We start from the raw sequence: 14,136 nt of genomic DNA, 5'->3' as shown, positions 1-14,136 counted from the left end.
TTAAGCAGAGATGGCAGGTTTCATGTGGCTTCATGGCCATTATTTTCAGTAATAACTTTGAACTTGTTAATTACTTTTTGCATTTAAAATATTTAATGAATAGCTTTTTTTCTTTTTTTTTTTTTCTTTTTTTTTTTAATATATTTTATTGATTTTTTACAGACAGGAAGGGAGAGGGATAGAGAGTTAGAAACATCGATGAGAGAGAAACATCGATCAGCAGCCTCCTGCACACTCCCTACTGAGGATGTGCCCGCAACCAAGTACATGCCCTTGACCGGAATCGAACCCAGGACCCTTCAGTCCGCAGGCCGACACTCTATCCACTGAGCCAAACCGGCTTTGGCAGCTTTTTTTCTTATTGCATGATAAATGTTTATCAGCTTCTTTTCTTATTGCAAAAGAAGTGTTACAATTATTGATAATTGAAAGAGATTATATCTGTTTTTACATTTTCTTAAGAGATTGGAATAAAATATGGTTTTGAAATAATTTGGAGGGGTGATAGTTATCTTAATTTTGTGTTAGGAAACAATTACAACCAGCTTGTGAGTAACTTGTTATATTGAAATTCTAGGATGAGGAAATTAATCAACAGAGCCAGTTGGTAGAGAAATTGAAGACACAAATGTTGGATCAGGAAGAGGTAAGTTGAATACTTTTCATGTTGTTCTCAGAAAAACTTTATAATTTGTCATTGAAATTGAAGACACAAATGTTGAATCAGTAAGAGGTAGTTTGTATGCCTTTCATATTATTTCCAGAAAAAGACAAATCTACAGAGCTCAAAATATACTGAATACATTAAAAAAAATTTTAATATGGGAATGCTTCATTGTGAATATCCTGTAAGATTGATAGATCATCTGGTTGAAGCATAGAATGACTTTCTGTTAAAGTTTAATGTTGAATTCTAACTAGAGGGGAGAGGATAACTTTTTTAAAAAATATACTCTAACATACATCTCCTGAATTTCTTTTTAACTGTCTTCTACTTTACTTGCTTAAGGTACAGTGCTGTTTTGTCTTCTTATTCTCCCCCAAACATTCTTATTGATCCTTGGAAAAGACTTTTACAGTGAGCTGTAACAACTTTAGACTCCCTTTCCCTTAATGAAAAGTACAGTGTTTACAGTGAAAATGAAAAGAATATAAAAAAGTGTTGTAGTCTCATACATTCACTTCAACACAGAGATATAGGTTAGGTCTAAAGGATAGGTCTAAATATTGATTTTTGAATCCCATTGACTTTGTCTTTAATAGTTGCATAAGTTGGGGTATAACTCTAGGGAAATGAGAATGTCAATGAATAAAGTCATTTTTTACATCTTCACATTTCTACCCTCATCTAACCTCTTGTTCATTTCTTCCATCTTTACTTCAGAGTTTCTCCTCCATAGTTTGTCACCTAGCTTGGACCCTCATTTTATCTCACCTGCAAAGCAGGAGAATCATTTAAAAATGGTCCTTCATTTAAGGTTTGTTTTGGGGAAGGGTAGCAAAGACTGTACAGGTTCAATAAGAAAGAAATACCCACCATCAATCAGATGATCTTTATACTTATTTCAACTATAGCATTCTTTCTCAAAGGGCACTGGTCGAATTTGCCTTTTTTTTTTACATTTTTTTTATTGTTTACACTATTACAGATGTCCTCTTCTCCCCCAACCCCCCTTTCCTACCTCCACACAAACCCTTGCCTCCCTGCCCTCTTCCCTATGGCCATCTGCCTAATTCTTCATTATATTGTTCTGTCTGGTGCATTGTAGTATTTTTTAGCATCCCTGGATCCTGCTTCTAAGTGCCAGTAGCATTCTGCTCCATATATATATATGCCTAATATGCAAATTGTCCTCACAGGAGTTCAACCAGGAGACCAGTTGCTTGCCATGACATGTGCTGATCACCAGGGGGTGGCACAGAATGAAGGAAGGCCCTGGCCATCAGCTGGGGAAGGGAGACCCTGGCTGGCAGCCAGAAGGCCCCAATCGGCCCTGATTGCCGGCCAGGCCTAGGGACCCTACCCGTGCATGAATTTCATGCACTGGACCTTTAGTTATTAATAATTCCCACGCATTTCCATATGTCCCTACTTAAAAACCATTGACTAACTGGATGATTACAATGTCCTCCTAATTGCTAGTCTCTTGGCTTCTTTCCAGTTCAGATTTTATATACCAATACCAAGTTTTGTTGAGGCATAGCTCAGAAGCTACCCCAAAATCTACATTTTAAAGCAAATTTTCTAAACATCTATTAATTCCATTCATTTCTATGCACACAAGTCATGAGGGTAGAATGCCTGTGTCTTTCTAGTACATTAATTTGCACTTGACTAAAATCTATCTATCCTTGGCACTTTCTCCATTCCCTCTGCTTTCCCTACAAAAAATATCCTCACCCCTTTTATTTACTACCAAGCTCTTTGTTTGTCATCTCCTGTCCCTCCTTTATGGCTCCTACATATCATCTTGTATCCCATTTATTATGTACATCTTCTCGTCTATATTCCTCAATGACAGAGTTTTTATTTTATTAGAGTTTTTAATGACAATGTTTTTATTTGATTTTCTTCCACAGTGTCTAGCACCATGCCTACACATAGTAATATTTAGTAATTCTGTTGAATGAATTAATGTTGTTACCACACTTAATAGCATCCACATTTCCTCCCCTTTGTGCTTAACAAATAGGTGTGTTTTTTTTAATAACTGATATAGTACTTTGGTAACTTGACTCTTTCACGTAGCTTCTGGCATCTACCAGAAGGGATCAAGACAATATGCAAGCTGAACTGAATCGCCTTCAAGCAGAAAACGATGCCTCTAAAGAAGAAGTAAAGGAAGTTTTACAAGCCTTAGAGGAACTTGCTGTCAATTATGATCAAAAGTCTCAGGAAGTTGAAGACAAAACTAAGGAATATGAATTGCTTAGTGATGAACTGAATCAGAAATCAGTAAGATATCGTTTTTTTCTTTCTTAAGACTTGATAAGTAGGTATACAGAAGGCAAAGAAAACATACCAACCATCTAAAAAATTGTCAGTTCCATTCTAACATTAATTTGCTCAAACTTATGGCAGTAAATGAAAATGGAATCTAATTAATTTGGAAGTTGGCCATTTCCAGGCAGAAAACATTACTCAATCTCTAGTTAAGTAATGCAGACTACTGTTCTTAATGGAGCACAGTATGGCAACTTTACATTGTTTATTAAGTCTAAAATATGTCTTAAGTTTAAACTGGGAGCTATTCCAGAACTAGATAGTTCAAGAAAATGAAAGCAAAAAAATAATATTTTTGAGAGTGTTAGACGTGTCAATACCTGTTGATATTTGAATTGATCTTTCATTTGATAGATTAACTAACTTTTATTTTTGCCTATCTACTAGGCAACTTTAGCAAGTATAGATGCTGAGCTTCAGAAACTCAAGGAAATGACTAACCACCAGAAAAAACGAGCAGCTGAGATGATGGCATCTTTACTAAAAGACCTTGCAGAAATAGGAATTGCTGTAGGAAATAATGACGTAAAGGTAAATAATAGTAACCAGACTGTAAGTGTAATTATCTGGATGCAGCTCATTCTTTTGTTTATTTCTGATTACTTCTTATTTCTTTACAAAGTCCTTTTTCTAAAAATATATTTTTTTATTGATTTCAGAGAGGAAGGGATGAGAGAGAATCATTGATCAGATGCCTCTTGCATGCCCTTACTAGGGATCGAGTCCACAACCTAGGCGTATGCCCTGACCAGGAATTGAACTTGTGACCTCTTGGTTCCTGGGTTGACGCTCAACTGCTGAGCTACACCTGGCTGGGCCAAGTTCTTTTCTTACCCATTATCTCATCCTCATAATAGTCATGTGTAGTAGAGGGATGGTATTGTATTCATTTTAAATAGATGAGAAAAAAGAAAAAGGATGGGGTATTCAAGTAGATGAATATTCAGTAAGCATTTATTTGAACTACATGTTCTATATAAAGATTTTGCACTTAGAAATTATGCTAATAGATTACAATACATGACAGTATATAATTGGAACAATAGTGAAGATTAGCTCAGGGAATAAACTCATAAATGAATTGGCCCGTAGTTGCTTTACCATTTAAAAAGGAAAAGATGAGCACCGCTAATTAATTTTTTTCTTTAACTTTTATTATGAAAAATTTCAAACATATAACTGAGGAAAATACTGTGAACCTCAGAGTTATCGGTTGTCAAAATTTGGCCACACTTATTTTATCTATGCCTTTTTCTTTTCTATTACATTTATTTTTGGATAATAATATTGGTATGTTATCACTAGGCATGTACTAAAAAAAAAAAATAAAGGTGAGTGACCTGGTAGATTTTAAAACTTAGACCAAAAGGTAAACTAAGACTCTTAACTGCAAAAACATATAGAGCATGAAATATTTGTATGTTGCAGTAAGTATCTGTTTGGACTTTACCTTTTTCATTAAAGCCTACTTATAGTTACAAACAGAACAAATTTATAATTGGGCTTATAGTGAGAGCATACTAAAGGCCAAATTTAGCAAGAATTGGAAATGAAGTAAAGGTTTTCAGTATGGAGCTTACATTCCTTCTATTGGTTGTTATTCAGAGCTGCTGTCTATTGATGGAGGCAAAGATTCTTACAACCTCTCTCCTCATATGTCATTTTTTAAAGTCAACTCAACCTCACTGAAAAAAAGAAAAGTGTTATTGTTAAATACTGGTGACTTCACTTGATCTCTTCATCAGCAGTTTGAATATTCTGTCCTATCCTTTTCATGGTAAAGTAATGGGAGATGTTGGAGCTATGTGGGAATCTTTGGGGATGGAAAAGTAGATTTATTTTATATCATTGAACACTAGAAAGCTGTTGTTCAAAATTTGCTTTGTAGATTTTCAACTTCTTTTTAGAAAAATCTTTCTGTTTCATGTTAAAATAATCGTAATTTAAGTGAAAAAGTGGTAAAGACAGATAATAAAGAGTGGTAAAGACAGAAAATAAAGAGTCGCAAAGTGATAGAATACAGGTTTCCTGACTCCTAGACTCCTTTTTCCCCCCACTATAATAGCATTTGAAAGCAGGTCATCCTTGCAGACAGTTCTTTAAAAAGAAATCTATGGCCGAAACCGGTTTTGCTCAGTGGATAGAGCGTCGGCCTGCGGACTGAAGGGTCCCAGGTTCGATTCCGGTCAAGGGCATGTACCTGGGTTGCGGGCGCATCCCCAGTGGGAGATGTGCAGGAGGCAGCTGATCGATGTTTCTCCCTCATCGATGTTTCTAACTCTCTATCTCTCTCCCTTCCTCTCTGTAAAAAATCAATAAAATATATTAAAAAAAAAAAAAAAAAGAAACCTATGGATCCTCAGTATTTTTGTCATTTGCACGTAATTCTTTTCCTGTTAACCCTGCTGAGTTTCACTTAACTTGTTTTGTGATTTTTACATTATGGTTCACTCTTTGTGTGTACAGTTCTAAGGATTTTGACAAATGCATAATATAGATTCACCATTATAGTATCATAGCATAGTTTTACCTCTTAACATCACCTATCATCTCCTTTGCTTTTTCTATTCATAACCCTCCCCTGAACCCCTAATAACCACTGATCTAAAAAAATTCTCAATAGTTTTGCCTTTTCCAAAATTTCATATAGTTGGAAGCATATAGTATGTAGCCTTTTTAAAAACTTGCTCTTTTCACTTAGTATTCATTTAAGGGTTCTTCCATATCTTTTTGTGGCTTGGTAGCTTATTTTTATCACTGAATAATAGCCTATGATATGGATATACCAGTTTGTTGAACCATTCACCTATTGAGGAACATCTCGGTTACTTTCAGTTTTTGGCAGTTATAAATAAAACTGCTGTAAACATTCATGTACAACTTTGTCTATGACCATAAGTTTTCGATTCAATTGGATAAAAATACCTAGGAGTATGATTGTTAGGTTGTTTGGTAAGACTATGTTAGCTGTGTAAGAAACTCCCAAAGTGACCATAGCAGTTTACATTCCCATCAGCAATGAGTAAGAGTTCCTGTTACTTCACATCTTCACCAGTATTTGATGTCATTACTTTTTGGTTTTGAGCCATTCTGATAGATGTCTAGGGGTATCTCATTGTTGCTTTAATTTGCATTTGAATTGCATATATTTCTACCAGTCTGTGGCTTATCTTTTTATTCTTATAACAGTATCTTTTACAAAGCAGAAATTTTAACAAAGTACAACATACCAATTTTTTCTTTCATGGGTTATGTTTCTGATGTTTCTAAAAACTCATCTCCAAATTCAAGGTCATCTAGATTTTCTCCTGTGTTACCGTCTAGAAGTTTTTTTTAGTATTGCATTTACATTTATGTCTATGATCTATTTGGAGTTAAATTTCCTGAAAGGTATGTCTGTCAGAACTCATTGTTTTACATGGGGATGACCACTTGCTCCAGCAAATTTATTGCAAAGACTATTCTTTCTCCATTGAGTTGCCTTTGCCCCTTTGTCAGAGATCAACTGACTGTCTTTGCGTGCCTCTATTCCTGGGCTATATTCTGTTCCAGGGATCTATTTATTTATTCTTTTGCCAATATCACATCATTTTGATTACTGTAGCTTTATGGTAATTCTTGTTGTTGGGTAGCATTAGTCTTCCAACATTGCTCTTCTTTTTTTTTTTTAATATATTTTACTGATTTTTTACAGAGAGGAAGGGAGAGGGATAGAGAGTTAGAAACATTGATCAGCTGCCTCCCGCACACTCCCCACTGGGGATGTGCCCACAACCAAGGTACATGCCCTTGACCAGAATCGAACCTGGGACCCTTGAGTCCGCAGGCCGATGCTCTATCCACTGGGCCAAACCAGCTAGGGCAAACATTGCTCTTCTTTAATATATTGTTGGCTGTTTAGGGTCTTTGCCTTTCCATATAAACTTTAGAATCTATTTGTTGATATCCACAAAATAACTTGCTGGGATTTTGATTGAGATTATATTAAATACACAGATCAACTTGGGAAGAACTGATATTTTACCAGTATTGTCTTCCTATCCATGAATGTGGAATATCTCCATCTATTTAGTTCTTTGATTTCTTTCATCAGTGTTTTATAATTTCCTCATAGAGATCTTACATATATTATATTACATTTATACCTAAGTGTTTCTTTTTTCTTTTTGGCACTAATGTAAATGGCACTGTGTTTTTCATTTCAAATTTTTGTTGTTTGTTGCTGTTAAAGGAAAGGAAAAGAAAGGAAAGGGGGAGGGGAAGGGAAGGAAAGGAGGAAAGGAAAAGAAAGGAAAGTGATTGACTTTTGTATGTTAACCTTGTATCCTGCAATGTTACCATAATGGCTTATTAGTGCCTGGAGTTTCTTTAATAATTATGTCATCTGTGAACAAACAGAGTTTTATTTGTTCCTTCTCAAGCTCCACTTAATTTTGACACTAAGTATTATACTGGAATTTTATAATGAAAGTATAGCATGTACAGTGACCACAGTTCCTCTTTGGTGAACTTCAAAGTCGTCATTTCTATGCCACCTAAACATTCTTATCTATTAAGTTTTAAACTGGGAGTTACATGTGATTAACAATAAATTTACTGAAAAGAGCCTGGAAGAGGAAATCCAAATATTGAAAGAGGTAGAATTAATCAGGGTTTTTTTGGTATGTTTGTTAGGTGTGTGTTTCTTTTTTCCGTGTAGACATATATTAGCATTAAGTTTAGAAAGGAAGGAAGGCAAAAATTAAGCTCTATTTTATTTGCCCTTTTTAAAAACAAATATATTTCATAAAAGAAAAACTCCAGACTTCCTATGAATATTGAGTAATATTAAAATATAGTTAATTTTGTTCTAAGATTTTAGAGTCTAATTTGGTAATCGCACTGGACATTTTTCCTTTATTTATTTATTTTTTTTACTTCACTGTTTCCTCATAGCAGCCTGAGGGAACTGGCATGATAGATGAAGAGTTCACCGTTGCAAGGCTCTACATTAGCAAAATGAAGTCAGAAGTAAAAACAATGGTAAAACGTTGCAAACAATTAGAAAGCACACAAACTGAGAGTAACCAAAAAATGGAAGAAAATGAAAAGGAGTTAGCAGCATGCCAGCTTCGTATCTCGCAAGTATGTATTAACAAAAAAAGTTTCTATTTTTAATAGCCACATATAAGTTTTATTTACTGTAAAAATTTTAAGAAAAACAAACTTCCATAGGTTATTTTGAGTAACAAAATAGGTTAATTTTATCAGTTTTTCCTAGTCTAGCTGCATTAATAATAACATGAATGATTTGACTGGGTTGTATTTGCTAACATGTATATGTTAAGTATATAGATTTTTTAGAAAGATGTGATTGTTGAAGAATCTAGAGAAATTCTGGGGTAGACAAAACTGCAGGGTCAATTTTCTGGCTTTTCCAGTTTATTGAATGAGGCCAGTCACCAAGAATAGGAATTGTATATGGAGGGAAGAAGGTAATACCATATGGAGAAAACAATGTATCTTTTTTTCAGCCTTTAGTGCCTTTGCTTACAAGTGTTTTAAGCTATACAGATGACCATTTTATTGATTAAATTCTTTTTCACTGTAAAATTGTGCCCTGAACATTTTAGGTTTGTGTCTTTGAGTGTATTATATATTAATACATCGATAAAACTTGCTTATTTTCAAATATTCTTAACAATAAAAAGTGTACGTGAGAATTTTTCCACTTCATATCATTACATTTTTCCCAAAAGCATGAAGCCAAAATTAAATCATTGACTGAATACCTTCAAAATGTGGAACAAAAGAAAAGACTGCTGGAGGAATCTGTTGATTCCCTCAGTGAAGAACTAGTCCAGCTTCGAGCACAAGGTATTAACTCCTTATTATTTGAGTTGTGTCAATATTAATTTATCCTTTAGTATAATTGTAAATTTATATTTGCACTGATAATGAATAGTAGGAATCGGGATAACTTGAAATAGAGAACAAATAATGTGTTTTAATATGGCTTTGAAACATTTTTGAAGTTGTGGTTGAATATGAAGTAGCCAATCTGGGAATTTCCCACAAAGTTACAAGGTCACACATACATATGAAATTTATACACACACATATCTTAACATAGGAACTTACAAAGCTGTCTCATTTCCCTACCGTGCCTTAACCCATTTGTTCTGAGATTAGGTAAAGAAAATAAAGGTAACCATAGTATCAATCAACACAAAGGATCTAAGTCAGTATGTTGCTGAGCTTAGCAAGATTTACTGTGTGGCATTTGGATAGGTTAAAGTCAAGAACTGCTAAGGAACATGTCCCTCATAAAAGCCATTTTCTCCTTGGTTTATTTGAAGAACTTTAAGGCTTATTTCCTCTCTTGTTTTCTCTCCCTGTCCAAACAGAGAAAATGCATGAAATGGAAAAAGAGCACTTAAATAAGGTTCAGACTGCAAATGAAGTTAAGGCAAGTTTAATGTAATTGGATTCTAATGGCTTTAATTCATCATTATTTATTTTCATTAGTCTGATTTAATATCCTTTCCCCCGCAATAATTTTAGCAAGCTGTTGAACAGCAGATCCAAAGCCACAGAGAAACTCATCAGAAACAAATTAGTAGCTTGAGAGATGAAGTTGAGGCAAAAGAAAAACTTATTACTGATCTTCAAGAGTAAGTATATTTTTCTTTCCTCTAAATATTAAAAACTAACTCAGAAAGATTGACTATTTAGGTAAAATGAAATAATTGGTTACTGGTAGATAATATGTTCTATTAGATACCTGCATTTTTCATTGAAATTATGATATTTGACTTGAAAATAAATTGGTTCATTTCTAACTTCTAAGTTCCTGGGAAAAATATTTTTGGGGTCTTTTGATGTAACTATTCAGTACAAAGAAAAAAAAACACACAAAACTTTAACCGTTATTGCAAATAGAAACCACAGTCTTTCTCAAATCATTTCATTCCTCTTAAAAAATATTCTTAACTGAAAAAACTATATTGGAAATTGTGGGCTTTAAATTTTTTAAAAAGTAGAAGTTGTCTTCTTCATTTATCAAAAAGTCATTTTTCCCACTTTTGTAGCCATATGCATATAATATAGAATTTATGGAAATTGGAGGTTTGTACTTATGTCATGATTTGAGTAGGAGGAACCAAAGGAGCATAAGAAAAAATGAAGACGAAGTTTGGGATGTGTATCTTACTGTTGATAATACTTAATGGATTTAGGGACAAGGATTTGGGGAAATGAAAGATATAGACGGCTAAAATCATGGTTTTAAACCAAAATATGAAAAACATTAGTATTGCTGAATGTAGCCAGGTCCTCTTAACTCCACCTACAGGGAAGTGAGGGGGGGTCCACAGGAGGCATTGGTTGTTTGACTAGTGAGATTATAGAATTTAAGAGTTTGAAAGTCTTAATGACAACATTCAGAAAATGGTGATGTTGATTGATGATGTAGTGGTTTTCTTTTCCTTTTGTCAGCCAAAACCAGAAAATGATGTTAGAACAGGAACGCCTGAGAGTAGAACATGAGAAGTTGAAAACTACAGATCAGGAAAAGAGCAAAAAACTACATGAACTTACGTGAGTTAATGTTTTAATTCAAGTATTAAATTTAAAACTAAGGGACTGTGGGTATTACTATCAGATATATTCAGTGGGTACATTTTTTCATTTTGTGTTTTTCTTCATTGGTTTAATGTATACCTAAAAACTTGCAGTGTATCCTTATACTTAAGTAAATGCAAGGTCTTGTATTTCAGTGATGATCAAGATTTATGATTCCTATTTATCAACCTGGTTACTGTTTCTGTACCACCATTTTACTTCAAGATCTATCATAAAAACTGAATTTTTGTCAGAACTGATCTTGCATAAAAGGACATTATTATTTTAGCCTTGCCTCTTGAACAGAGGTTTTTTACTAATTACTTTTTCTAATTTACTAAGAGTATATTTAGTCAGTGCTCAGCTTTCTACAATCTGAGCAGATAGAAAACTCAGGATTATAATTTTTCACATTCCTTGAATTTTTGAGAGATAACTTATAAATGAATTACTATTGTTAGAAAAGTAACAAGGTAACACCATCAACACCATCTCAGAGTTGATTTTATAAATATTCTGCTGAAACTTAGCCATAATTTATTGAGAATAATTTTAAATAAAATATGTAGAATATTTTAATATCAATAATTTATTTTAATTTTTTTAAAAACTTACTGATATTCGAGAAAAACATCGATTTGCTGTTCCACTTATTTATGCATTCATTCATTCTTGTGTATGTGCCCTCACCAGGGATCAAACCCACAACCTCGGCTTATTGGGACGAGCTCTCACCAACTAAGCTAGGGTTACAGTAATTTATAATCTCCGTAATTACTAGTTAAATCAGAATTATCTTGAATAAAAGCAGTATGCTATATGTGACATATTCTAAAATAGAAAAAGAGCCACTCCTTATTCTTCGGATTCTGCTACATTTTATTTTATCTCTTCCATTGCTATATAGGAGAATTTTCTTCTAATAATGGATTTAGAAGGATTTATAAAGCATTATAAAAATTTCTTTGAAAGATAAAACATGAGTCAACTTTTAAAAATGAGTGTCTTCATTTATTTGAATTTAAGAATTTCTTTCAGATAAATATTTGCATCAGTTCTTGTGCTAAATAAAACTAGAATTTTATGGACTCAAAGGTGAAAATATATGTACATTCTTCCTCTGTCTAGGATTATGCAAGATAGACGAGAACAGGCAAGACAAGACTTGAAGGGTTTGGAAGAGACAGTGGTAAGAAAAACTTGGAAATAAATCGGATTGGGGAATGTTTAATGGGTTTTTTCCCCATTGGTTATATTAAATTTGAAGTCTGAACTCCAAAAATACTGCTGTTCTTAATTCAAGGCAAAAGAACTTCAGACTTTACACAACCTGCGGAAGCTCTTTGTTCAGGATCTAGCCACCAGAGTTAAAAAGGTAACAAAACTATACTGAGGTGTGGGCATTTGAATAAATGCTGTCTGTAGTGTGTAATTCTTTGCATGCATAAGCAAAATGTTTTATGTTGTTATAACAATTTTTGTTTAGTTAAGATTGGGTTTTTTAAAAATTCGTTCATTATTAATCAACCTTCTTTTCTTAAGAGTGCAGAGATCGATTCTGATGACACTGGAGGCAGTGCTGCTCAGAAGCAAAAAATCTCTTTTCTTGAAAATAATCTTGAACAACTCACTAAAGTCCATAAACAGGTAAAAAATATACATATTTTGTGATAGTTGCAAGAATTGAGAAGTGGCAATTTTTTCATTGTTCATACTCGGAACCATTCCATTATTGCTAACAATTTATAGGGAAGTTAATATTTTTAACAGCCCTCTATCAAAAATCCAATGAAAACCTTTTTGGGATTTCAAATCTGTCAGTTTTCTTAATTTATTCAAGGTAATTAAAATACCTCTGGTAGATAAGTCTTTGCAGCTGAAACAAATTTTTTTGGTTCTTTTACATTTAATGCCCCTGGTTCATGAGGCAGTTCTATTTTCTTTAAAGAAACATATTTTTATTGATTTCAAGGAGGAAGGGAGATGGGGGGGGAGAGAGGAACATCAATGATGACTGGGAATCATTGATTGTCTGCCTCCTGCACACACACACACACCCCCCCCCCCCCCCGAGATCAAGCCCACACCCCTGACATGTGCTCTGACCGAGAATTGAACCGTTATCTCCTGGTTCACAGGTTGATGCTCAACCATTGAGCCACACCGGCCAGGCCAGTTCATACTTTTTCAAAAGTACTGCTTACTATTTCTTATTTTTAATTATAGTTTGATATATGCTTTATTTACTTAAATTATTTCTTAGCACACTGAATTGTATATCTTTGCTGTTGTAAACTTGATGTTTGCACTAGAGTAAGGTTAAAGAAATTTTAGCCTTTTTTGCTTTCAAAAATATTAAGGACTTGCTAAAGTTGTGTGTATTTGTGGGTCTAAAATTATATTCATTTCCACCAGATGAGTATCTTACTAAAGAAACCTAACAGTATGTTCTAGTTATTGTTATTGCCCAGGAGGAAATAACGATCCACTCACACCCTAATTTAAGTGAAATTAAATCTTTGTGAGAAATATATGTGTACGATATATACGAATATATGAATTCTTGCTTGTTGCTAAGCTAATTGGAAAACCTTAAAATTAAATTTCTAAAAAAATTCTCTTTTCTAAAGAGAAATTATGAACAGCATATTTTCTTCTTTTTTTTAAATCCTTATTGTTGAGAGTATTACAAATAGCCCTCTTTTTCCCCCCATTGCCCTTCTCCACCCAACCCCAGGTCTTCACCATCCTATTGTCTGTGTCCAAAGGTAATGCATGTATGCATATGAGATCTTTGTTTAATCTCTTCCCGCCCCCCTCACCCCTTTCCCTCTGAGAATCATCAGTCTGTATCATTTCCATGCCTCTGATTCTATTTTATTCACCAGTTTATGCTGTTCATTAGGTTTCTTACTCATTTTCATTTTTAGATTCAATAGTTGATAGGTATGTATTTATTGCCATTTTATTGTTCATATTTTTTATCTTCTTCTTTTTAAAGAATACCCTTCAACATTTCATATAATACTGGTTTGGTGGTGATAAACTCCTTTTGCTTTTTCTTGTTAGTGAAGCTCTTTCAGTTCTAAATGATAGCTTTGCTGGGTAGAGTAATCTTGGTTGTAGGTCCTTGCTTTTCATCACTTTGAATATTTCTTGCCACTCCTTCTAGCCTGCATAGTTTCTGTAGAGAAATCAGCTGACAGTCCTATGGGCGCTCCCTTATAGGTAACTAACTGCTTTTCTCTTGCTTCTTTTAAGATTCTCTCATTGTCTTTTGCCCTTGGCATTTTAATTGTGATGTGTCTTGGGTGGTCCTCTTTGGGTTCCCCTTGTTTGGGATTCTCTTTGCTTCCTGGACTTATAAGTCTATTTCTTTCACCAGGTAGGACAATTTTCTGTCATTATTTCTTCAAATAGGTTCTCATTATCTTGATCTCTCACTTCTCCTTGTGGCACCCCACAATTTGATATGCTTGAAGTTGTCCCAGAAGCCCCTTATACTATCTTCATATTTTTTGGATTTTTTC

At 33.9% G+C, this 14,136-nt stretch overlaps 1 protein-coding gene across 4 annotated transcripts in view; it reads left to right on the top strand.

The window, feature by feature from the left end:
* The window catches only part of KIF5B (kinesin family member 5B), an 83,292-nt gene that overhangs the window by 57,050 nt on the left and 12,106 nt on the right, over nucleotides 1-14,136 (top strand). For all 4 annotated transcript variants that reach the window (XR_009454775.1, XM_059712635.1, XM_059712623.1 and 1 more), the window contains 11 exons: nucleotides 578-646; nucleotides 2,750-2,956; nucleotides 3,392-3,535; nucleotides 7,940-8,128; nucleotides 8,743-8,860; nucleotides 9,391-9,452; nucleotides 9,548-9,657; nucleotides 10,481-10,582; nucleotides 11,735-11,795; nucleotides 11,910-11,981; nucleotides 12,149-12,253. Coding sequence is in view for 3 of the 4 variants with exons in the window: in XM_059712635.1 (XP_059568618.1) it covers nucleotides 578-646; nucleotides 2,750-2,956; nucleotides 3,392-3,535; nucleotides 7,940-8,128; nucleotides 8,743-8,860; nucleotides 9,391-9,452; nucleotides 9,548-9,657; nucleotides 10,481-10,582; nucleotides 11,735-11,795; nucleotides 11,910-11,981; nucleotides 12,149-12,253 (1,239 nt within the window). In the remaining variant the exon portion in view is untranslated. The remainder of the gene's footprint in view (nucleotides 1-577; nucleotides 647-2,749; nucleotides 2,957-3,391; nucleotides 3,536-7,939; nucleotides 8,129-8,742; nucleotides 8,861-9,390; nucleotides 9,453-9,547; nucleotides 9,658-10,480; nucleotides 10,583-11,734; nucleotides 11,796-11,909; nucleotides 11,982-12,148; nucleotides 12,254-14,136) is intronic.

The sequence above is a fragment of the Myotis daubentonii genome, chromosome 1 (assembly GCF_963259705.1).
Source record: "Myotis daubentonii chromosome 1, mMyoDau2.1, whole genome shotgun sequence".
In the NCBI taxonomy this organism is placed as follows: domain Eukaryota; kingdom Metazoa; phylum Chordata; class Mammalia; order Chiroptera; family Vespertilionidae; genus Myotis; species Myotis daubentonii.
Note: the sequence above shows the minus strand (reverse complement) of the source record. Positions and strands in the feature narration are given on the sequence as shown.